At 32.0% G+C, this 25,758-nt stretch overlaps 2 protein-coding genes across 2 annotated transcripts; one reads left to right on the forward strand and one right to left on the reverse strand.

Moving 5' to 3' along the window:
• Positions 1-2,816: 2,816 nt before the first annotated feature.
• QWRF7 (QWRF motif protein (DUF566)) lies at positions 2,817-5,763 on the forward strand. The gene is made up of 5 exons (XM_088879934.1): positions 2,817-3,422; positions 4,061-4,297; positions 4,604-4,693; positions 5,016-5,123; positions 5,556-5,763. The coding sequence occupies exons 1-5, from the start codon at positions 2,817-2,819 to the stop codon at positions 5,613-5,615; spliced, it is 1,101 nt and encodes a 366-aa protein (XP_088736060.1). The 3' UTR covers positions 5,616-5,763.
• A 2,288-nt stretch (positions 5,764-8,051) lies between these two features.
• PXY (Leucine-rich repeat protein kinase family protein) lies at positions 8,052-12,970 on the reverse strand. The gene is made up of 2 exons (XM_011078084.3): positions 9,852-12,970; positions 8,052-8,603 (listed from the first exon to the last, which is right to left on the reverse strand). Exons 1-2 carry the CDS (start codon positions 12,544-12,546, stop codon positions 8,185-8,187), a joined length of 3,114 nt encoding a protein of 1,037 aa, XP_011076386.1. The 5' UTR covers positions 12,547-12,970; the 3' UTR covers positions 8,052-8,184.
• Between the last annotated feature and the right edge of the window lie 12,788 nt (positions 12,971-25,758).

Consider the following 25,758-nt stretch of genomic DNA (forward strand, 5'->3'; position numbering starts at 1 on the left):
AAATTTTGTTCTTTTTTTAATATATTCTTATTTTAAAAGTCATTGATTTTTAATGATAAAAATATATAAACTGTATAAGTATATAAATATATTTTTTATTTACACATATACATAATTATATATCTATGATATATAATGTGTGCATACATATACAAGCGAAGCAGCATCGATAAATGATCGTTGCTTCAGTGGTGACGACAATCTCTGAGTGATGGTAATGTTACCCATGCAACATAAGGGTGCAATCCCTCACCAGAAGATACTCGTCACCGTCGCAGGTCCTAATTTGTGGTTGTCGACAGTCGACTCCAGGGTTAGAGGCGGAAGAAAAAAAAAAAGAGAAAAAAATTCACATTATTTTCTAACAATAAAAATTGAATTAAAAAATATTATATTTTATTTACATATAAGTTTAATTTTTTATGTTGAATACATATAATGATAAATTTGATTTAAATATTATTTATAGTAAATAATATAATTAAAAAAAAACTTTTTTGGTATTTTGATATTAAATTGATATACTCTGTAAATAAATACAAACTATTAAAATATATTTAACTTAAATAATAATTTTAATTTAGTTAATAATATACAATTATTACCTAACATCAAATTAAAAGCTTTTATTTAATTTCTATTTTTTTAATGATAAAGTGTAATGTTGGTCTAAATGGGGTATTTTTGTCATTTCCCACTGCATTTATTGTTAAAAATTAAGAAGACAATATTAATACTCGCACAACTACCAAGTTTAGTACATTCTTCGTATTTCATTAAGACTAAAATGGGGCTTTTTTTGGGATTTACATAACACATAGAGTTTTTTTACCTATTTCAATTATACAATAAAGTTTTTAGCTAATTTTACATAACATGGGGGTTTTGTGTAATTATATCTTCATTGTTCATACATGTTTTGAGATGTATATATATTTCTTCTCATCCAAAAATAATCCTTAATGTATTTGCATTAAAGTAAAACCTTTATAAATTAATAAACTCTTTAAAATAATAAAATCTTCTTGACCCGACTTGGGCCTTTGTAAAAAATCATCAAATTCGATAAGATAATAATTTTTTAAAAAATTTCTTTATAAATATTAGGTCCCATTAAGACTCTAAATTAATAATTCATTAATATTACATTTATAAATATATTATGATAACTTGCTAAAATATGAAGTCTGTAATGCTTTACGCATTTGATCATTCATGGATGATTTTGTGATGCCTTTTATATGAGAAGACATGGTTAGGTGTTATAAATTATTTTATTTTCATATTGAGATTTATATAGTATATGTTTCATTCATCATGCATGAATATATTTAATTGGCTATAATAGTTATTTATGTGCAACGAATTAACATAAACATGTATATTTAAGTAATTCCAATGAATTGATACATGCGTTATGAATATAATAGTTAATTGTATACAATGAATTGATATTATACATGAATATATTTAATTAGTTACAAATAATTGATTGATGTATGAATACAATCAATGTTACATATATGAATTCATATATTTTCAATACATATGTACTAAATTTGCTGAATTTAAAAAGTCTCTTTTTAATTAATAAAATATTAATTTATTAATAAATTGATATCTCTCTAAATTAATAAAATTTTATGGTCCAAAAATTATTAATTTATAGAGATTTTACTGTATTTTCCTAGGTGATACCAAATAACCATGACATTCTCTAATTATGTTAATTATATTAGACTATATAATTGCACATATATGTGCTACAATATTCAGGACGACATCACGATAAAAGTGTTGTTCATAATTATCATTCTCGGAATATATATATAAAATCTAAAATGTTATAAAAATAAGGTCACTGAAAATATACATAACACCTAAATTAAAAATTCCACAGTGACGTGAGTTTAAATTTTTAAAAGCTATTTAAAATTTGGACATGCTTAGTTAAGTTAAGAATACAGTTGTGTGTCTTGTACGAAAATAATAAGTGAGAACAACATTGGGAAAACTAATTTATAGCCCTCCATATGTAAATCAGTAAGGTCTGAATAAGAGAAAATCTAATAAGAATATTTATGATGTCAAAAGTTGTATATGAGACATGAATGCTCGTTTTTATAAATATTTTCAGGTTGTAAGTAATTTAATAATGAAAAATAATTGAACAATCATCATGAATCGTGCATACTAGGTTTCAGAACATGACGGACCATGGGCGTACTGAAAAAGCATGGATCTTGCCCATTCAAAGCGTTCATATAAAATTCCATTTTGCCCCTACATCACAAGAGTAATAAAGTTATTGAAAACTCCAAATTAATACAAACATTTTAAGCTTATTCTTACAATCAAATTTTAAGAGTTTTTTTTTTATATTTTCACTAAGATTTTCCATTTACGTTATCTGGGATTTTAATTCCTTGAAAAAGTATCTTAGGCCACAAATTGCATAAATAAATCAATTTTAAAGGATTGAAGTGCTAAAAAATGGTGTGGAAATTGATGGGGAAAAGTGGTCATGCTAAAAAGATTATAGGGTCACAGTGCTTTTTCTTGCTTTATAGGAGGCTTATTGACAAATATGCATTTCGTTTGGGGGCAAAGTGAAATTTTCCCATAAATTAATCAGCTTCGTGGAGTCCTTGATCTCAAACATGGCGGAAAGCCGTCGCCCGTACACCGACGTGCTCCCAACTTTCTTCCTGATTTATAACTTCATGTTAGGTAAGAATTAATATTAATTTCCACGTCCATGGATTCTATATATTTCTCTCAACTGTTGAAAAATTACATCACCTTTGAATTTGAACATGGAGAAATCACAATCTCGCAGGCATCAGCACGCCGCCGGGCTCGACGGCTATTCCCCCCGCTTGTTCCGGAGCAAGAGCGGAAGTAAGGCGGTGGAGTACTCTTCACCTGCTAAAACGAATGCTTTGACGTCGACGAGATACTCCAGAACCTCCAAAAGGGTAGAAAATTCTCGGACTTCAGCGAAGAAAACACAGTGGAAGCAGGAGGCGGCTGACGCCATCGAAGACGGAGGTTTAGTTAGGTTTCTGCCGCGTACTATGAGCAAGATAGAGGTGCCAAGGAGAACGCGATCGGCTTCCACTTCTCCATCTGCATGGGCGTTGTCCCCCGGTAGGTCCTTGCCTTGTTCTTCTCCGGCGCCGGTGGCGATGGCTCCGGTGCCGAAGTCTCCGGCGAGCTACGAGAAATTGATGAAACAGGAAGTGAAAAGCGGTGGCGGGGGTGTGGGTGGGGTTCTGAAGTACTTCCGGCAGAAGAAAGTTTCGCCTTTATTGGAAGAAGAGTACCGCCGGTTCCGCGTGGCGTACAATAGGCTGTTGCAGTGGAGATTCGCGAATGCTCGAGCTGAGGCGTCAATGGCTGCCGTCAAGAGAGTGGCTCAGGTACTCATTTTTTGCTCAACTTCTCGATTTATGTACGTTGGTAGTTCCTATTTTGGACTGTCTCAGAAAATTTTTTATCTGATCATCTTCAATATCAGAAAGTACATATAATTTTTTAAATAATAATAAAATAAATATAACTAAAAGTGTAATTTATCATTTTAATAATTAAAATGTCAATGTAATTAAAAATAATTAATATTTTGTCAACACTCGTTTAAATATTGCCATATCAATTATCATAATTCCATCAATATGTTAAAATGATAAAATAAAATTTAATTAAATATTATAAGTCAACCACATGTTAACTTGATATACAACCACAAAACTTAATGTAACTTCAACTATCATATTTGTGATTTTTTTCTTTATATGTCGATTTGACATAAAAACATATAAACTACAGTCATTTTTCTCGCAATTACTTTTTATCTCTATATTTTGTTGGCACCACTGGGACTCGTGGGAATAACTCTTAAGTAAGCACCAATACGGGTGGAAATACTTTTTTCTGCCCAAAATAAAGACAAATATGATATTTTTTTAAATTTAAGGACTAAAATGGATTAAGAATTTGAATGAATGAGTAGTAAATAAAGGAAGTTTGGTTGATGTGGGGTATTATGGAAATGCAGAAAAAGTTGTTGAATGTGTGGGCAAGAATTTCGATGATGAGAAACTTAATGATGGAGAAGCGAGTACTTATTCAGAAGCTCAAACGCCAACTCAAACTGTATCATGTAATGAACTCAGAAATGGGGTTGCTCAATGAGTGGTCGAGACTTGAGCCCAAGAACGTCGAGGCTGTCGGCAGAGTGGTCAGGAAACTATCCGCCATATCAATTTGCCTTCCTCTTCTCCAAAATGCTGAGGTACCTTATACTTTCTTCTCGCCTTCTTACTCATATATACACACTCACTTACCCCAAAACAATTTTATGTCCTGGCTCAATCGATAAGAATGGATGCTCTTTTATTAGTTACACCACTATCTCCTAAAGCTTTGAAAATTATATTTAGTATAATTGACGTTTGTTCCGTCCAAATAAATAAATTTTTTAATTCGTGGAATCTGCAAATATGAACAAAATAAATTTTGAATGAAAATTCATGTTTACTTGGATTTTTATTACGATTCAATATATTTGTTAATTCTTGTTTCATATTGTTTTACTTAGGGAGATGTAATGTCTGTGTATGATGCCATGTCGATGGCCATGGGAGTGATGGAAGGTATCGAAGCAATGATTTTGGACATGCATTCACAGGTATTGTGATGATTCTATTTCATTTTTAATTGTGATGAGGACTAGGTTCTCTTATTTGAAATCCATAGTTGATCATGGATGTTATATTTTTAAAAAAAAAAGGGAAGAAAATGAAGAATGATTTACCTCCGATGAGACACGGTAAAATTAGAAAGTATTTGTAACTTTTTAAATAACAAGAAGGTATTTATAATTATATCAAATTTTAAGGAAAGTGGGTGTAATTTATTTTACCTTATATATATAATGATGAATGTTACATTATGTTGTGGAGATGATTGATGCACAAACTAATACAGTGGTAGTGTTTGTGGTTCACAAGGTTGAGAGAACATGTTTTCTTCTGACGGAACTCTCTATTATGCTAAAGCAACAGAAGCAATTCTTTCAAGAATTGGAGAATAGGGTGAGCATGGTTGCATCTCTAGAGGTAATTTTACACTTCCTGCTTCATCTTCTTCCACCAAGTCCAAGCCCAATAAGTTTGGCCCAAAAGCCCATTTTATGAAAATGCACTGTGTTTGTTTAGGAGATATTCACAAGTTATATACGAGAAATTTTTGCCCGAACCTGACTCGGTCGAATTTGAATCAATTATATGACAAGTATAATACTTGTCGTGTGATTGATGTACAACTCAGAAAAAGTGACTAATCACAAAGCAAGTGTCATATGTTTGCTCTGTGATTGGTTGATTCGACTAAGAATTTTTTGTTGTCTTTTATGTTTCAATCATTTTGTAAGAAAAAAAAATATTTGTATGAAAATAAATTACGAGACGTGTTATAAATTGCTATAATTTTATTTATAAGTTATTGACCTAACTTTGATTCAAAATTGACATTCATATTTGGTGTTGCAGGTTCAAGAGAAAAGTTTGAGAGTGCATCACATTCAACTCGTCCAGGAAGTGAATGGATAGGGTTTATTTGGTTGATCAAATTACATGTAATCCATAATGCTTTACTCTTTCATTTTTGCACATCTAAATTTTTGGGGAATAATTTTGAGATGTTATAATAGATTTTGTACATATTTGATATAGGCACGTAATCTATCTTAATTGCAAACGTTGAGTTTGAGTAGCATATAAGTCTTAAGGTCTCTCTCCCTAGCGAGATGTCTTTTTAAGTACAAACCGATGAGGCTTCCACGAAGTGAGAGCGAACAATACTTTGCCCAACAGTGCACCGATCAACTTCAGTTTAGAAACCCAATTTTTTAAAGACGAAATTGATATAATATTATAAAAACTCTTCCCAATATCTGTTCTGACTTGTCAACAAACTTGTTTTTGACAAATTTTAACCCAGCACGAATTCTAAAAAATGGAGTTTAATTTATTGACTGCTTACAAAAGTGTTGACAAGGTTGTAGTAATGTTCATTTTTATCAAGACAAATTAATTTATATTTTCAACGGGCGAGTAACTCTTTTAGGGTGTTAATTGGAATAAATAATATTTTATAAATTGAAAAAAATCTTATCAATAAATCTAAGATGCATTAATTTTAAAAAGTTATTTCTCTCCAAAATCAGGAACTAGTAAGACTATATATAGGGATAATTACACTCCATTCCCCTGAGATTTCATGTATCTACGTATAGATCTCTTGTGGTTTGGACATTATACTTAATATTTTTGATATTCGCTTCTATCTAATAAATAAGTCCACCATTGTTCAAAATTAATCAAATTTATTGATATTAACAAAAAAAATTAGATAAAAATCTATATTTACTCAAATTGACTTATTATTGATTTATTGCAAATCAAATAAATACTTTTATGATCAAATGACCTTATACATCTTCACACGTTAATACGTGTGAGGAGGTAAATTTTTACTGTTATAAGAATAATTTAATCAGAAAAAAAGACTTATTTAACGTGTAATAAGTCAATAATAAGTTAATGAAGAATAAATATTAATTTTCATTCAATTTTAGAGCGCAATTATCTCATATATAACATGAATGGGTGATCCAAGGCATGATGGTTTGTGCAGTAGCAAGGGGCAACTATGGACATCATGTTTGAAAACCAAAAGTGGTATGATTATTGAGCACTTGATCCCGCGCATGGACTACACAACATCATTAATTTCTTGCAGCTCTATTATGATCCATTTTGACTGCTCCCCTTACTTTGAGCAAAAAAATTCAATTACAATAATAATAATAATAATAATAATAATTGATGGCATCCCATGATCCAATTTCTTGTCACTATTTTGATTGATTTTGACCCCAATTTTTAAATTATTGATCTAGTGTTGATTAATGTCTATTGAGACATCCGGATTGGGCTCTCCAACCAACAACCTCATCTCTCTCAACCCTAAATTAAAAATGTATTTGTGTTGGAATATAATGTGGATGTAAGAAAGTGAAAGTGATGGAAAAAAAGAGTTGAGACTTTAATGTTTTTTACTTATATTTTGGTTTAAAAAGAATTAAGAGAAACAAAGCATATATATAATTATATATATGCATGATTTGAGATTTACACGCGAAAGGATTAGATTTTGACATGTACGTGTCGACCATTCAACACCTAGTGCAGAGTGAGGGCGGGGCCATAATTTGATATGGTGAACATATTCGTTTTAGATATTTTTTATTATTAACATGTAAACTCGGAATATAGAATAATGATGTGTGTAGTTTTATATTAAATTGGGATTATATCATTCCATGAAATATGCTCCTAAATATTGTGAGTACGCTCAGATTCCACCTGATAGAAAAGAGTACCTATTATAAGGTAAAAACCTAAAAGAACCACACTAGACAGACCCGGTTATAGCTTTATAATGTCTAAGTTAAACAACTCGTAAAAGGAGAAATACTTAAGGTCATAATAAATATTAGTACAGCAAAAATTGCACTTAGAGCATAAAAATGACGAATATTTATAGATATCCCTATTCGTACGTTTCATGTGAATGATAAATCTAGAAATGATTAGTTGATCACCATGAGTACATACGTACTCGAGTATGGTTTGAAACAGAATAGGATTGAGACAATCCAAACAGAAAACACATAAATCTTAATTTTTTCGCAGTTTAAAATAGAGTTAGAAAACATTAAATCTATGCACAACTTTTAAAAGACTACCCAAAATCAGTAAAATGGGTAGCTACCACATTGGTTAAGTGTTTTTCGAAATGGGTTCAGACATTATTATTTTGTAGCCATTTATGGATAAATAGAGCCAGTTTTCTTTATCATACATATGGCTTTTGATGTATATAAATTTTGGTTCCCAAGATTTGTGTGTTCCAACCGAAAAACTCGAGTGTCCGTTCCATGCGCATAGTCAAAGTTAGTAAATATGTAAACACTAGAACAATTCATTAATAAAATCGAAACGTTAAATCAACTTCTTCTATACCAATTCCCATAATCTTAAAAATTCCGAAAAAGAAAAATAAAAACCCAAAACCAACTCAAAAATAAAAGATAAACCCTGAAATTCAAATATATTAACATTCCACCACCGGTTTTTGTGGCTCGAGAAAATCTCCACCATCAACCACACCGTCACTGCCAGCCCCTCCACCGGTCCCGGGCAGCTTCCGCTTGGGCTTGGCCTCATGCAACATCGACACAACATCTCTCATCGAGGGCCGGTCGGCAGGGTTCCGGCTCGTGCAAAGCAAGGCAACCCTAAGGAGCAACATCATCTCCTCCCTTACTGAAGCACACGACGCACCAGCATTTTTGTCCAACACATCACTCAAACCATTCTTGGTCTTAATCCTCGACCGCACCCAATCCACAATGCTGTTCCCATCTCCAAATTCAGCGTCAACCGACCTTTTCCCCGTTAGGATCTCCATCAGCACCACCCCATAACTGTAAATGTCACTCTTCTCGTCAACTTGCAATGTGTACGCATATTCTGCACCGAGAAAAAAAAAAAAACTCTGCTAATTATATTGAATTCGAGCTTGTAACTTATCTTCAGAGGAACAAAGTATTTGTATTGGCCAATTTAATTGTACCCAAATGACGTAAGAAGCTTGAAAATAATGAGTCCCAAGTCAAGGGATGTAATAATTATTGAAACTAAAGAAAGGTTTAAGACATCATTAAACGAATAGAGAAAATCTTGGTGTGGGTCCGAGGTATATATGATAAAAGCGAAAAAAGAAAGGGAAAGAGGAGTTCACGCGCAGTGGTAGTGGAGAATGCACTGAAACAGTAGTAAATCAGGGCGACAAAGAGGAGAAAAGGAAACAAACAAGAATGAAGTGGGGGTGGGTGGGGTGGGGGGTGTGCTCCACCACGCTTCTAGTTTACTCTACTGCACGCCAATGCCATTCTGAGCACTACTCTACCACCATTGGTTTGAATTTGAAAAAGTATTTCAACTAAAAATATTATGTTTGATCAAATTTAAATTAATTATATAAAAAGTTTAATATACTTCTAATATTATTTGTGCATAATTCAAGAAAGATATCGAATCATATAATAAGTGTATCATACTTATCATGTAATTAATTTGATTTGAGTAATAACATTCCTTCAAGTAGCTAGACCCATGCATATATGTGGTATATCAAGTTGGACTTTAAGATAATGAATATTAAAATTTGATGCTTTTTAATTTTTTTACACGTATAATCTAATTCCATCATAAACTATCCTAATTTGTTCGTTTTGGTAGAGGGATTTTTTTATTTTTATTTTTTGGCGGCAAATATCTAAAAAAGATTCGATTTTGAAATATATATATATATATATATATGTATGTATGTGACGTGGAAAGGGAGCAAATTCTTGGTGGTGATGGAGGTCATGTTTTATTTGTTTAAACAAAGGTAGAAGACAAAGGGCATTATCCTGATCAACCGCAAAAGACACTCTACTCATCACATTATGCACGCAGATTTCGTCACCCTACACCACCAACTAAAACCAACACCACCAAATAGCCCAACAAGAAAAGCATGCAAACCACCCCCCACCCCCATCCCCACCCCACACAAGAAACTATATATATATATATGCTAAAGAATTAAAATGGAAGTCAATGTTATAGCAACAATATTTCAAATATTGTCAGGCAAGAGTAAAGAACATAAGTTATAAGTCAAAATTTAACAAAGAAAATGAAAAATAAGAGTAATTCAAGAATGGATACCTGGGGCGATGTAGCCATAGGATCCAGCAATAACGGACATTGACTCGTCGCTTTGTATCAACTTAGCGACTCCAAAATCGGCCACACGTGCTTCCATTTCAGCATCCAGAAGTATGTTACTTGGTTTCAGGTCACGATGGACGATTACTGGGTCACAGTCGTGATGGAGATAACATATCCCTTGCGCTACCCCTAGCGCAATCTTGTACCTGATTACCCAATCGGCCACCAAATTGTCACCCTTGTTCTTGCCATGTAATAAGTCGTCCAAGCTCCCGTTAGGCATGTACTCGTACAGCAGCATCGTGCATTGGTTGTTATTACAACAACCTAATAGTCTCACGATGTTACGATGTCTAACATTGCCTAAGACATCGACCTCGGCTAAGACTCCTCTTCGTTTCCTGATTGTGTCCTTGTGCTTCCCCCATAGCTTCTTGACCGCTATGATTTCGCCACCGGGCATCTCGGCCTTATATACAGTTCCTGTGGACCCCATTCCGATGATCTTATCGGTCATATTGAGACACTCTAGCACATCGTCAGCCGTGAAATTTAGTCTTTGAAATGCAGTCAACTTCCATGGACCGACATCCCGGTCCGTGGCGAATTTACGGCCGTATGTGGCGCGGAAACATCGGCTGCCCGCGATTAAAATGACAAGCCCGATACCAAATGCTGCCGCCATGATCCAGACAATGGCCCCAGCGGTCTTCTTGGGCTGCCGTGGGACGTCCATCGCCCCGGCTTCCGGCGTTTCCGTCCGGCAAGTTTTATTGAGAATTGCGCCACAAAGCCCTTCATTCCCGGAGAATGAAGATGGATGAAGACTTGAAAAGACTAAGCCCGATGAGGGTACAGGGCCCGTCAGCTGATTGTATGAGACATTGAAGTTCTCCAAAGTGCTGCAATTGTTGAAATTCGAAGGAATGGCTCCTGTGAGAAAGTTGTGCGATAAATCAACATCTGTAATGGAAGGGAGTGCTGAAATTTCCCAGGGTATGATTCCTGTCAGAGAATTCCTGCGTAAGTTCAGGCAAATCAGCTTCTCGCAGTGGCCAATATCCCATGGAATGCTGCCACTGAGATTGTTTCCGTCTAGCTCAATCTTGTAAAAGCTTCTGCAACCGATGAAATCTGGAATCTTGCCATTGAGATTTGAAGAACTTGCTGAGAAAATCTGTATACTCGGAGCATTCCAAATGTTATCAGGCAGCTCGGAATTGAATGGATTTTCTGATATATTCAAGAACTCCAACTTCACTGCATTTCCAAGATCTTTCGGTATTGGACCCGATAATCTGTTCTTGCTTAACTCAAAGTAAGTGAGATTCGGCAAGGAGCCAAATCCAAGCGGTATCGTGCCGTTGAGGCTGTTGTTTTGAATCCTTAAACGGGACAAGGCCGTGCAATTTGCTAAGGAAGAAGGGATCTCACCCACAAATTGGTTCGAGAAGAGCATGAGTTTGATCAACTTGTTGCTGAGGCAAAGATTCGGAGGAATTGGGCCCGTGAGGGAATTTGTAGAGACATCAAGACGTTGTAACTTAGCGTTGGAGCCGAGTTTTTGAGGTAAACTTCCTGAAAGGGAATTGTTCCACAAAGACAAGACTTCCAAGTTGGGAAGCTCACCAATTCCTTCTGGAATTTCACCTGTCAAGTTATTGTTCATCAAGGATAATGTGTTTAGCTCCTTCAAAGCTGAGAATTCACCAGGAATTTCACCTGACAGGTTATTATCTGATAAATCAAGAATCTGTATTGATTCCATCTGAACCCAATTCACCGGAATCGACCCTGATAAATTGTTTCTGAAGAGCAACAGTATCTCCAGCTTCCTCAATCTTCCCAACTCAGCTGGAAGATTTCCAGACAGATTTGCTGATGAGATATCAAGATATACTAAATTTGACAAGCTTGCAAACTCAGCAGGCAGTCCGCCGTTATATGAATTGTAACCCAATTCCATATGTTCGAGCTGATTCAAGAAGCCTAACTCAGCTGGAATCCGGCCCGTCAGAGAATTCCCATGCAAGTACAGAGACTTCAACTTGGAAAATTTACCATAGCTTGAAGGAATTTCTCCTTCAAAGTAGCTGCCTCCGAGGTTGAGGTACTCAAGATTCCTGAGGTAGATGAGCTCTTCCGGTAACGGGCCCGTGAAGCTGTTGCTGTAAGCGTTAAGAAACGTGAGAGACTTGAGCTTAGAGATTCCAGGTGAAAAACTTGAATTGAAAAAGTTGTGATTGATGTCGAGTATTCTGAGGTTCGGCAGTTCAAAAATAGCAGCCTGTAAAGGGCCAACAAAGGAATTCTTGCTCAAATTCAAATGATGCAGATGGGACAAATATCTGATATCAGTCGGTATGCTGCCCGAAAGATTACGGCCCGACAGGTCCAAACTCGTAACCTGGTTTGTTCTGCGGTCGCACTTTACGCCGGGCCATGAACACCAGACGGGCTGGAATCCGGGCCTGGAAAATGCTGTTGTAGGATCCCAATCATGGAATGTGTTTAGAGGGTCTTCGAGGGACGATTTTATCGAAAGAAGCGACAAAAGTTGGAGAGGAGGAGACGAGGCGGCTGCCACCTCCACCGCGGTGGTGGTGGAGACAACTAATGACGATGCTCCAATAAGGATCAAGAATAGAGAGATGAATGCTACTGGGAGGAAGAGGGAGAAAGGGTTGTTCATGGTTTTGGGATTTTGGTGGTGGAAATGACTGAGAAATGTGATGTGTTAAGAGAAGTAAATTTAAGGTGGGGAAGGTTTTGATGGTTGGATTTGCTTTTCTGGTGCAAAGGGGGTTTCATGATGATTACCAATTCTCTCAGTGGGCTGCGGTTTTTGGCATGAAGAGAGAGAGAGAGAGAGAGAAGAATGAAAGAAAACAAAACTAGTGTCTCTTATACTAAGTAATAGTGCTATGCTATTCTTTCATCATCTCTAACTTCCAAACTCTTACAAGAGCAGCAGCAGCAGCAGCAACTACACACAATAACAAGTCCCAGTTTGTTCTTCTTTTGCTTTCTTCTGTATTTCACCTTTGTCTCTCTCTCTCTCTCTCTCTCTCTCTCTCTCTCTCTACTATACTTTTAGTTTTCTTGGATTTCTTTCCCCTTTTTCTTTTGTTTTCACCCTCTCCCCACTTTTCATCATTCCTTGTTTCCTTTATCTTTGGCCCAGCAGCAATTTGATAAATATGGGCACAATAAGGGCAATGTTTGTTGCAGGATCCAAGAAAGTTATTACAATTTCCCACCACTCTCCCTCTCATATTCCCTTCTAAACTAAAAATCAATAAAGTGAATATCTTATAAGTTTCGACGAAAAAATTCAAGTATATTCGTCCAAACGAGTTGTTCATAGCTGAATTTTATTGTATACTCGATAGGTTTAGAGACAATTTTCACTTCGGACAGGCTTGGCTTGTGGGCACAAAGCGTGACAACGCCCTTACTCTCTTATTCTTGGAATCATAATTTGCTCCCTCTTTTCTTTTCTCATGTTTCCTTTCTTTTTCTTTGTGTTTTGGTAGAAGATGAAATTAAAGCTGGCTTGCATATGAAATTGGGGCATGAGCAGGACCACCTCCCTTAAAATTGTACCAAAATCTTTTGGTTTTAGGCTAAGGGAGTGTTTGGTTAAGCTTAAAACTTATTAGATGTTACATCTTATTTTAAAATTAAATAAGTTTATCAAATAATTTTTTTGTAAATAACTTGAAGTTGTATTTGAATCGAATAATTTGAAATTATGAATTTAAATGCTTAATAAATAATCCCTTGAATTTATCTGGGTAATTCTACATGTAAAGGATTTCAAATCCTTCATTCTGAATTTTAACTATATTTTATTGAATATTGATAGATTTTAAATTCTTTTCAAACGAAATCCATTTGAAATTCTTTTTTCAAAAAATGCACCCTAAGAAATTTATTAAGATTCTAAAATAAGTGGGCAACTACTTATCTTTTCTTTGAAGAGCCTGTAATCTCCTAAGTTTATAATTTTTTTTTTCTAAAAATATTATCAAATATTTTATAAAATATTTTAAAAACTTGTAAGTTCGCCCAAACGCGCTCTATTTAGCCAGTGGACAATAGATATGTTTATCACAAATATAATCAATGGTATGATTATCAGGTGCCTTGTCAGGATTTACTTTCATGTGATGACAATTATATGATGGCCCATGATCAAGAAGAAGATTTTTTTTTTTTTTTTTTTTTCAAATGATACAATGTTTTTATATTTATTAGTCTGCAGATATGGGAGTAATTTGATGAACTCCAAAACGTGATCAAATTCAATTTATTTATTGTTAGACTAACTTTTTATTTATTTATTTTTTGTTAAAAAAAAATTTTTATTTATTTTTTCTTTGTTGATGCGATGTGCGGACACGATTGGTGTCATACATCATCCATCCCATAATAAAAGGACTTAAACGAATATACGATCTCGTTTTTTTCAAACGAGACCAAATGATGCGCGTAAGATATTGTGCGTTTTGACTTCACAGGGGCTCATGATTTTGACCTCAAAAGACAAGGTTGTTGGAGAGAGGAGATTTTAGAACTTATAAACCACTCAAATCCCTTATTTGTGGTATACTATTATAATTTATAATAGTCATTTAGGCTCCTAATTTCAGTACGCTATATATAAAATTTATATACAGAATGCGAAGATTCTCATCAAAATAAAAGAATATAATATATCAAAATGAAATATTTTAAGACATTGTAAATAGTTCTGAAATTGAGACATTATAAGTATGGGTTCCACAGTAACAAATGGTCTGCAACATTATCGGCATTACTTTTCTTTATTAGAATACAATATTTATGAATCTGCATAACCACCACTTTTTATCATCAACAACTACATGTGGATTGTAAACTCCAAAAGATGTTTGTAATAAATTCTACTTTTATGGTAAGAATAAATTGTAAAATAATTTACAGATTAAGAATCAGGTAAGATAATCGTCGGTTCCCTCTCCGTTCTAACTTTCTAAGTAAGTCAGATTGGTGGGGAAAAAACTTCTAAATCAGTAATACGGAAATTACTTTCTTCCTGGGTATATGAAAAGAAAGTTAAAAGTAAAAGAAATTACGTTGGAGTCTTGGAAGAACAATTTAATCTTCACAGTTTTATAGAAAAAGTTGCAAAAGTTGATAGAGAGCTGTTTATAACTTTTAATTTAAATCAGCTTAATTTAAGCAGATTAAAAGCAAAAGTTGTAAAACAAAAACTATTTTCAACTTAGTTTTAGCAATAAGGTGATAAGTGTTTGTTTTAAATATTTATAACTATGCCCTTAATTAATTTAGCAACTTCTCTATTTTAATAATAATAAAATATCGTACAGTTACGTTTTTATGGCATGGGACCTCATTTTTGTCAATTAAACTAAATCTCATCGACCAACTAGTACTCTGTGTGCATTTTTAAAGAATTCTCAATTATTTTATAACACTGAAAAAGTGAAAATATGGGTTTGTGGCAAGGGAATTTCTCAATTCGCGCCGGGTTCGACCACATGCCAGCAAATTAATAAGTTATTTATCTAATAGAAAATTATTCGATTTGATCAACATACCCTGCCAGCATATCAAAATTTAAGTCTCAATCTCCAATACATCTATATAAATTTATGACATTCAAGAAAAAATCAGTTATTCTCATTAAATCGCATAATTTATATTACAAATACCTCATCGTTTTTGAAAAATTACAGATACTATCCTACAATGGACTATTATGAGAAGTATTTGTTAAACGATCATCAAACTCAAAGGGTATTTGTAATTATTTCAAAAAATGAGAAAATATTTATAATTATAATAAATTATAGAGGCACTCATTGTAATTTATCCTGTATTTATATTGGTCTACACGGTAACTATTATGATCCTTATATATATATATATATAATAAGTAAATGGTACAAGTATTTGTTTATAGCTAGCAAATGGGACAACATATGCCTGAGAAACATAAGACTTACAAACAGCCAACACAAAAAATAAGGAAGAAGTGTTACTCACTACACAATCAGACAAAAACTACTGAAAGTGAAAGACCTAACATTAACAATTCACAAATCTCATTTGTCTCTTTGCTCTGTTCTTTTAATTATTGACTCAAATTCAATACCACACTCTCACTTCAATGTTCACACACCACAAAAAGCAATCCTTTCCTTTTTTTTCTTATTTGTTGCGTCTCATTCATATTTTTATATTTCTACAATTTGTTACATACATTAATATGTGAAGATATATAAGGATAATTAGATCATAAAAAAATTACATGATTTGCATGAAATCAATAATAAATCAATCGGGGATGAATATGAGTTTTTATCAGATTTTTTTTGACATAAGCAAATTGGATGAATTTGACTAATGGGTGAACTTATTTAGTAGATAGAATCAAACTTTAAATGTACTTTTCCAAATCACAGAAAATTAAAAGTAATTATATATATATATATATATATATTAAAAAAAGGGAGACTTATGTAATTAAATTTTAACTTTTGGTAGCATAATCAGATATAATTTACCAAATAAAGAATTGAAACAGTTGTGTTTTCAAAAAGGATTGAAGACATCCTGACACATTAAAATATATGGTTATATTGTTGTGTTGAAAATTAATAGTATATAAATTGTAATTATTGAAATTAATGAAGTGTAGATGTTGGCAGGTCCGACATCAGTAAGACAGCCACATATCAGTAACTATGTATTGTCCTTTTCTAGTACTTCTTTTCTCCCTCTCATAATTGTGTCATTAATACAAGCCCACATTTATTGTAATTATAAGTACTCTTTTATTTTTTTTAAAAATTATATATATTCTTTTATAATTAATAATTGTCTAACAAATACTTCGTATAATGGGATGTCATATTAGGTATTTGTTAGACATTTATAATTTTAAAAGGGTATTTTTCAAATAATGAAAAAATATATGTTACAATTATGACAAATTTAAAGAAAATTTGTTGTGATTTACTCTTTTAAAATCTAAATTCTTCTGTCAATGAGACTTAGTTTAGTTGGCGAAGCTGAGACCTGGTTAATATATATTAATATTTTAGGTAAATTACATTGATCCCTTTGAGATTACCCCAATTTATACAAACACCCCCTATCTTTTGCAAAGTTGTAGCCACACCCCCTCAGGGGTGTTAGTGTGTTAGTGCAATATTTATCAGAGAGTGTTGGTATAATTGTATTTAAATAGGGAGTGTAGTTGACATCTACAACCATTGGGGCTGTAACTATAATTCTACAAAAAAAAAGAGAGTGTTTGTATATTTTGGCCTAATTTTAGGGGGTATTGTACTTACTGTAATATTTTCATCTTGATTTTTTTTATTTGTTTATGCATTGCGAGTGCATAGACTGGTAGTATATATATAAGAGTTTATAAGTTTCTAATATTTTATTTTTAGTCTTGCAACTAATTAAAGATTGCCAGTTCGAGTCACACGGACATGGATAGGTAGTTTACTTTTAATAATAGTGTCTTATTTGTTTGTGTACTTTAAATATGTTGGTTTAATGTTTAGCATGTACTGATGTAGCGATGAACAGTGTTTAAAAACAAAAAAAATCTTATTTCTGGATCTTATAAGTCCATCCTAAAAAAAAAATTATCAACCACTTTTTAATATCATATAAGCTCTCAAACATCTTATGATATATTTTAAAAAACTTATAAGTCCACCCAAACAGTGCGACTAATATTTATTTCTACACGCAAATCACTAATTTTAGGGTAAATTACCATTGACTCCCCTGAATTTGTAATAATTATAAATACATACTCATTATTTGAAAATTTATAAATATTCTCTTGAAATTAATGGTGCAAACCAAATACCCTCTTATAATAGGCTGTTATGAAAGGATATCTGTCATAGGACTATAATTTCAAGAAAATATTTTAATCTTTTAAATAATAATAAAATATATATATATATATATATATAATTGTAATAAAATTTAAAAAAGCTACTTATAATTTACTTTTAATTTATAGAAAACGAAAAAGAAGACGGTGGGCGTAGGTGCATTGCTAAGAAGCCAAGAAAGAAGAGTCGCTGGTCTCAGCAGGCTTTATCGTGTTTCATTAATTGACGGCGCGTGACGACAACATTGTCGCACTTTTCGAGCATGGGCTTCAACTTCATTTTCAACCCTTTTACTTTTTTACAGTTTGCTGCAGTTTGAATGCTTTGTATGAATGAATATCCAAACAGTAATTATTGATTGCTCTGTAACAAACAGTTTTTAACTAATTAAAACTGCATTATTATTTCACTTCTACGCTCCCCTTTCTGCATTATTTTCATCTCAGGTGAATTAACTTACAAATGCGCTTCTTATATACGAATTTTACGACCCTATTATGCCTCTATTTCTCACCAAATATGATAAATTATATTAAGACACTAAAAAGTTACATCAAAATATATAAATATTTTGTATTTTTTTTTATAAAATTACAGTTTACACTCAGTATAATTGTAGTTGAAATTACAACCGGATCCTATTTAAAGACAAAAATTATACAAACGCCTCGTAAAAAATATTACACTAACACCCTGATGGGTGTAGCTGTAAATTAATAAAAGAATAAGGGAGTGTTTGTATAATTTAATCTAACCTCATGAAGTGTTAATGTAAATAACCCTGTAAGATATGTTTAATTAAGTTGCCTGCAGTTACCCATTTTGATGGAAGTATCTATCACAGAAGCCCACGAAAAATATTTTATACACAATCTCGTCTTCACAAATAATACTAAAATTACTGGTGCGCACTTATTGATCATATATACCAGGGATTAAAACATACTCAATATGTGTGTATAATTTAATTTTTTAATATTTATTTAATTAAAAATAATAAATAAATAAATAACTGATCAAATATGATAAAATAAACTAATTTTGAACGTACATAAATGAAAAATTATTGAGATCATTAATACTAAAGATATAGTTATTTATAGAAGAAATGAGTAATAGAAAGAGCTTATCAGTCGATTCACATTTTGTCTATCAAAAATAGTTTTCTTACATCTCGAGTCTTGATATATAATATAATTAGATATATTAGATTAAAAAAGATTGGTATATGTCAAAGAAAATTAAATTTTTCGATTCAAAGAAAAGAATAAAAAAGACAGAGCATATCATATACACTTTATCTTTTTTTCGTTATAAAATTGATCGTGTGGTTTCGATTCCAATCACTATCATAAATTAAAATAAATCTTTAAAATTATAGATTGCTTATAAAAGTATGTATAAATTATTTATCGATATAGCTCTATAATCAGTAGAGGAAATAAAGCGTCCAGTTCTTTAATAAAAGTAATATATTTTTACCAATTAAGCTACCAAGCATTAACACAAGCCAATTTGCGCGGTGGCTAAGGTCGAATGTTGTCATATTCATAGCATGAGTTTTTTAATCCTTGTCAACATATTTGATGAGGCTAAACATACATCCTGATATGTGTCATGTGTGCTTATTCCCACATGGTTAGACCTTGATTCTTGCCAACAGTAAATCGGTTATAGGGGCTTTCTTCTACACACATGACGTAAGCAGTAAGCACAATCCTCCCTTATAGGGTTGTGGGGTGTCACGTCTACTTTTTTGTATATGTAACTGAAAAAGGAAAAAAAAAATTAAAATCACGCATCTAGGTTTTCCACCTTTCCATGTGGAAGAACAGTGATTTGCTAATTCTCAATAATACCCCCCAATTTAACTCGAATGACTACCCCCAAGGTTAGGGGCAAAACAGGAAATGGCAAATTGAGGAACAGAGCTGCTATCGAACGGTACAAGCCCAGAAACAATGTTGATCCGGCCCATTAATCCGGGTGTGGGGCCCATTTAAACTTTCTGTCCCCCGTCAAACCCGGCAACAAAACGGGTCCACTCATAAGAAAAAGCCCATCTTTTTTCACGTGCCGAACACACGTGCCGCAACATGCTTCGCTCGCGTGTAGGATGTATGGGCCCCACCCTCGTGCGCCAAAAAGCACTGCCTTCGGTTTACTCATGACGTTGAGTATTTGGTGCTCTCTCTCACGGTCTCACCTATGATTATTTCTTTGTCATTAATAATAGTTATTTTTTTTTTATAACAATCATTTCTTTTGAATATTTTGATGATTGTGTTGGAATCTAATGAAGTAAGAATTATTAAACACATGATTAAAAATTTAATATTTCTTAAATAATAAATTTATTATTTAAATTAAATTCAATTGTACGACAAGTATTATAAATTATTCTCTTAATATTTTACAACAATAAGATAAAAAGTAGAATTTACTCGTTATATAATTTGCTCGTAATGGATAGGACGAACTGAAACTATAATTTTTCTATACACACACATAAATAAGTATTTAAATAAAAAAAATTAATTAGTTAAAGAGGTCATGAAAGTATGCAAAAGAGATCTCATACAGAGACAGATCAAAGCGCTCTTTTTTTAAAATTTTAAATTTGAAAGAAAACAAAATACGACGCCGTACCGCTTCGCCATCAAGAAAAGAAGAAAACTCAGGGTAGATGCACAGACGCAGGAACCAACTCTTCAAATTGTCAATTTTCAAGCCAGTCCCTTTATTTTGGGTAAATCACAATGGACTTTTATGATATATATATTTGTTATAATTATTTTTTTATTATTTAAAAAATTAAAATATTTTTTTTATAATGAGCTGTTATAAAAAAATATTTATTAAATGAATATTAATTTTGGAAATATATTTATAATTTTTTAAAATAATATAAAATAATAACTCTAGGAAAAATATTGGACACCAATGATCCTTAGCCTAATAGTTAAGGTTGAGGTTGGATGAATTAGTTTAATGTTATTGATTCAATTTTCATCAGATGTACAGATATTTGTCTTACTTTATGTGAATTTATTATAATTTATTATTTCATAATTTTTAGTTATTTAATTTTGATGTAGTTGATTATAATTTCTTATTCCGTGGGTCTTAATTAGTTATATTGATTCAATTTATTGTAATTTATTTTCGGATAGCTCTTATTTAGTTATATCGATATATTATTTAGTTGCGTTTTATATTTTTAAAAAAATTGATATAATTAGGTAAGTATCTTTTTTTATTCTTTTTTCTTATTTTTTTTTTAAAAGGACAAAATATTGGACATAATCAAAGAAGGGTTTTCATAGATAGAATGATTGTGTCAGTTGTGGAATAATATTTCCATATATATATATATATATTTATATATTTCTGGGCCCAAAATAGGATTTTGATAAGCAGTGGAGGCACATTGATCTAGGATTGGGGAATCCTAATTCCTATCCATACCCATACTCTCTCTATCCATGGAAATGCTGCTCCCTGAATTGCCCAACACTACCAATCATGTAATTCAGTGATGGAATATCTTTTTTTTTCCTTTTTTTCACAATATATATATATATATACATACATATATGCTTCCAAATATGCAACATTTCTACTCCTCCAAGTTTAAGTCTTCTACATTAACTAAATATGAAATTAGGGTTTTATTCCCCCCAAAAAAAATCAAGAAAAAGAGAGATCAACATTTGTTAATTAGGGTTTTTCTTTTTTTGTTTCTCTTTTGGTGAATATTAGTTAGGTTATTGATCTCGATCGTGGTATAATATGTTACTCGTCCACTGCAAGTCATGTCTAGGTCTGATTGGATTCTGTTTGAATTTTAGTTAAAACTAAAAAGATAAAAGGGAACAATTATTTTAATTATTATATCCATATTAAGTGTAATATTTATGCATTTTTTATATTAATGTATTATTTTGTAAATCTATTAAGTACTAGCTAGAAATATTTATATAAAATTTTGAATTCAAACACAAATTTCTCTCATCCTCATTATTTTTATTTAAAAAAAAACTCATACATGTAATACATATAAATTAATTGAAAAGGAGGAGTGGGATATTTAGAATATGTTTTGATTTAGCAATTAGGGCACAAATATAATTTGTGTGAATTCCAAAACCTCTTCAATTATTTAGTTTCTATTCCTTTTCATAATATCTCTACTTTAGAAGATGTAAATCATTTGGTTGTCTATTTTCATCTTCACATACTTTGATGATATGTGGAGGTTGAGATGTATTTTCACACACACACACACATATACACATATATGTATATATTTCCCATTCATTATTCTTCACAATAAAGCCCCTTTATTTAACAAGAATGAAATGATAGAACTTGACATGCAATCATAATATCCCACACTTTTTCAAGACCCTCCCCCACCCCCACCCCCACCCCCCTTGTTATTTGCCCCTAATTCTTGGTTTGTGGCAAGAAAAGGTTGAATTTCAAGAGAGGTTTCAAAGGAGTGATTATTGTTTAGATCACATGGATCCCTTAATTGCCCATTTAACTTTTTAATCACAAAAGCTAAACCTATTCTTGAGAGTTTTTTTTTTTTCTTTTTAATAGCATGCAATTCATTACATATTCAATACATTCAAATTCAAAAACCGATTCAATACATTGATAATTCAAATCAATAGATACGTTCAAACGAGACAAAGAAACAACAAATTATGCCCACGTTTGGAGTCTTTGCACTCACAATCTTTTGATAATAAGGTTTCAACCTTACCAATCGAGCAAAGCTTCATTGTTTATTTTTTAGCCTTTTTCATAATAAATAAATATCAAGCGATTCTGATTACTAAATCATTATTGAGTCATTCTTTAAAAATGGCGAAAAATATTATAAATAATCAAAATTATTTAATAATTTAAAATTTTCATTTCTACTAAAAGAATTTAATTATTTAAAAAAAATTAATTCAAGCTCGACTCGTTTCCACCCCACCTATGCTAAAAGGCTACAAGGAAAATGTTGAGCATAGTGAAGTATCTTGACTTATAGGTGGGAGCTTCACATGCTTACTTCACTACTCTTCAAACCCTAATCATATTGTCCTCCACCAACCCAATTAAATTGTCACTTTGACATAAGTAAAAATTCCTATTCATCTGAGTGAGTGTTTCTATGTTTCTTTGACTCTATTTAATTATTTCCAAATTTTATCATTTATCATAAATTTGTCTTCTATTTTATATTATAATATTAAAATATTTCTTTAAAAAATTATTTAATTAATAACTCTAATTTATCAAATTGAGTTTGAATTATGTTTTCAAAACTTGAACATTGATTAAAAAAAAAAGTGTTCAAAATGAATTGTTAAATTAGTTAAATTAACATGCTATTTTAAGTGTTTAATTATCCATCTCTGAGTTAAAACTCAATTATTCTAACTATATAGTGAAAGAGTTGTTACAAGTTTGGGATGTTAAATGAATAACTGAAGCAATAAATAAAAATGCTAACAAAATTATATATATTTTATATTAATCGGCTATTTGTACACTTGCACATCAACTACTTAATACAAATTAAATACATTTTTTAGAGTCGTGGAGTATCATAACTTTAATTTGTTAGTATCATAAATAAATTAAATTAGTGTTTGATGAGGTTATTCTAATTATACAAGTATTCTCCGTCTTTTGTAAAATTAGCGATACACCTCTAGAGGAGTTGTTATTTCGTACAAAATTTCACTACTGAGTAGGAGTGTACTTGTAGTTACAATTACGACATTGAATGATATGCTTGTAATTTTGTAAAGAATAGTAAGTATTTATGTAATTTGACCTAATTTTAGACATTGCTAACGTAATGTACCCTATTATTAATGGCATCAGTCATATTCTTGGCTAACATATATATGATTGTTGTTTGCTGTGAACCCAAAAAACATAACGCAAAGACACTCGTAAAAATGAGGAGTGTCCGGAGTCTGAATTACTTAAAATTTATTGATAGCCAAGAAAAAGGAAAAGGATTTTGTGTAAAATTTAAAAGGGATAATTATATCTACATTCCCTTATCCATGGTTTATTACACAACCAGTTATGTCTTTGTGCAATAATAGAAACCACCACTAACAGTAAAAAAATATGAATAGTCTGTACAATGGTGTTGATGTTTTCGAGGGATGTATGTGTAACTTTTTAAAAAATAGAGTGATTTGTGCAAGTGATGTTGATGATGGGCCTGTACGAATAATTTATGGAAATAGAGAGCATAGATATAAGTATCCTAATTTAAAATGAAATCACTCAATCTAACAATCTTGATATTAGGCTTTTAGAGCATGGTGAGGTGTATGTGATGAAGGTGTTTTGGGCACCTAAACGTTCCTGCATTTGGAAGGAAAGACAAAGAAAGTGGAGTGAAGGAGTCCACGCTTTTAACCCAAATAACTCTAATCATGTTGTTTTAGAAGATTGAAACTTTGTCATTCTCTCTCTCTCTCAACCTTTTATTGTTCTTAATTGGGAAAAAACGCATTTAGTCTATAGCTTTAATGATGAGAGGGATAATACGCCTTTCTCACTCACTCATGCTTTCAAACCTTATAATTATCAAGCACTTGTATGGTTACATTGGAGGACAACCCATCACCCTTTACCACTCCCACTATCCATCGGGACGATGTCGTTTTTTTTACCCTTAAGCGATGAATTATTATAAATTAAAATATCTTAATTAAAAATTATTCGTATCAAATATTAATATTTAACAAAAACAGTTACAATAATCATACTCTAATCAACAATGTCAAATAAATGACATCTAAACAGCACCTACTATTACTGTAGACGACATCTACTACTGCAGTAGAACAACATTTCATACATATACTGGTGTTCAAATTCATAATCTTTATGTAACCTCAATTTCATCAAGTGAATTATATCTCGTCGGCAGATTGATTGAAGAATGTTGTTCAGGGTTCATTAGAAATTTTTGAATTAGAGGATTTAATTTTTGCATTGCAATGATGTGCACTTGATGTAACAAGGGGTGTTGACAATTTAATTATAGAAAAAATTGAGAGTATTTTAAAAGTAGAGTGAAAAAGTGGGAATAATATATTTTTTTAGGGGAAAATAGTGGGAAAATATTGAAATTTATATATTTGAGGATAAAATGGTCAAAACAAACATAAAATATTCTTATCGTATAAAGAACCTGCAAAACTTGGTATGGAGATGTTTGTAATTCTCAACTTAGATGAACTTAATCTAAGTGGTTCAAAAACATAAAGGGAATTGCACTGCTTCCTCTTGAGAATTCGAAGTAATTACACGTAAATTTCATGTGATATGAAAAATAACATCAAATATCCCGTCATAAATTACAAATTCACAGAGGGACCTATTTATTGATTTTATATAATTTCTTAAATTACAAATTATTTACATATAATTACACCAAACTACATGATAAAACAGTCTAATTATCTCAATCATGAAATATAACTTGAAAACACCTATCTTAACTCATTTTCAGCGAAAAACTGATAAAATATTTAAGATAAACCATTGCAAACATCCCTGTAGTTGAAGGAGGCTACCTAATCCGAGGTAAAACGAGGTTGTTAGTTGACTTGTGCTTTTAACATATTTGTCTAGATCCACAATGCAAGTAGACCAATTAAATTGGTCCTGGGAAGCCATAGGTGCTTTTTCTTTGTATCGAATATATCACGTTATGATACATAACGGGTTCGGCCCACAACATATATTGTTAAAGACCTAAGACCCAAGCCTAAGCAAGAAATTGGGATTCAAACTAGGACTAGGCCACATACATAGACAGGCCCAGCAGTTTCCAACAAAAGAGAATTACATATTTAACGCAGGTACATGTAATATCTTGAGAGGCCTCAAATTGTAATGATTATACTTGACTCGGACTATAGTTTTATTGATCA

This window comes from Sesamum indicum, linkage group LG4 (assembly GCF_026168435.1).
Source record: "Sesamum indicum cultivar Baizhima isolate 11 linkage group LG4, ASM2616843v1, whole genome shotgun sequence".
Lineage (NCBI taxonomy): Eukaryota > Viridiplantae > Streptophyta > Magnoliopsida > Lamiales > Pedaliaceae > Sesamum > Sesamum indicum.

Excerpts from the sequence above, each read along its gene's own strand:
- QWRF7 (XM_088879934.1), top strand. The coding sequence starts at position 2,817 with ATGGAGAAATCACAATCTCGCAGGCATCAGCACGCCGCCGGGCTCGAC. Across the intron at positions 4,694-5,015 it reads TTTTGGACATGCATTCACAG|GTTGAGAGAACATGTTTTCT; the intron begins GTATTGTGATGA and ends GTGGTTCACAAG. Across the intron at positions 5,124-5,555 it reads GCATGGTTGCATCTCTAGAG|GTTCAAGAGAAAAGTTTGAG; the intron begins GTAATTTTACAC and ends TTGGTGTTGCAG.
- PXY (XM_011078084.3), bottom strand. The coding sequence starts at position 12,546 with ATGAACAACCCTTTCTCCCTCTTCCTCCCAGTAGCATTCATCTCTCTA. Across the intron at positions 8,604-9,851 it reads CTATGGCTACATCGCCCCAG|AATATGCGTACACATTGCAA; the intron begins GTATCCATTCTT and ends TTCTCGGTGCAG.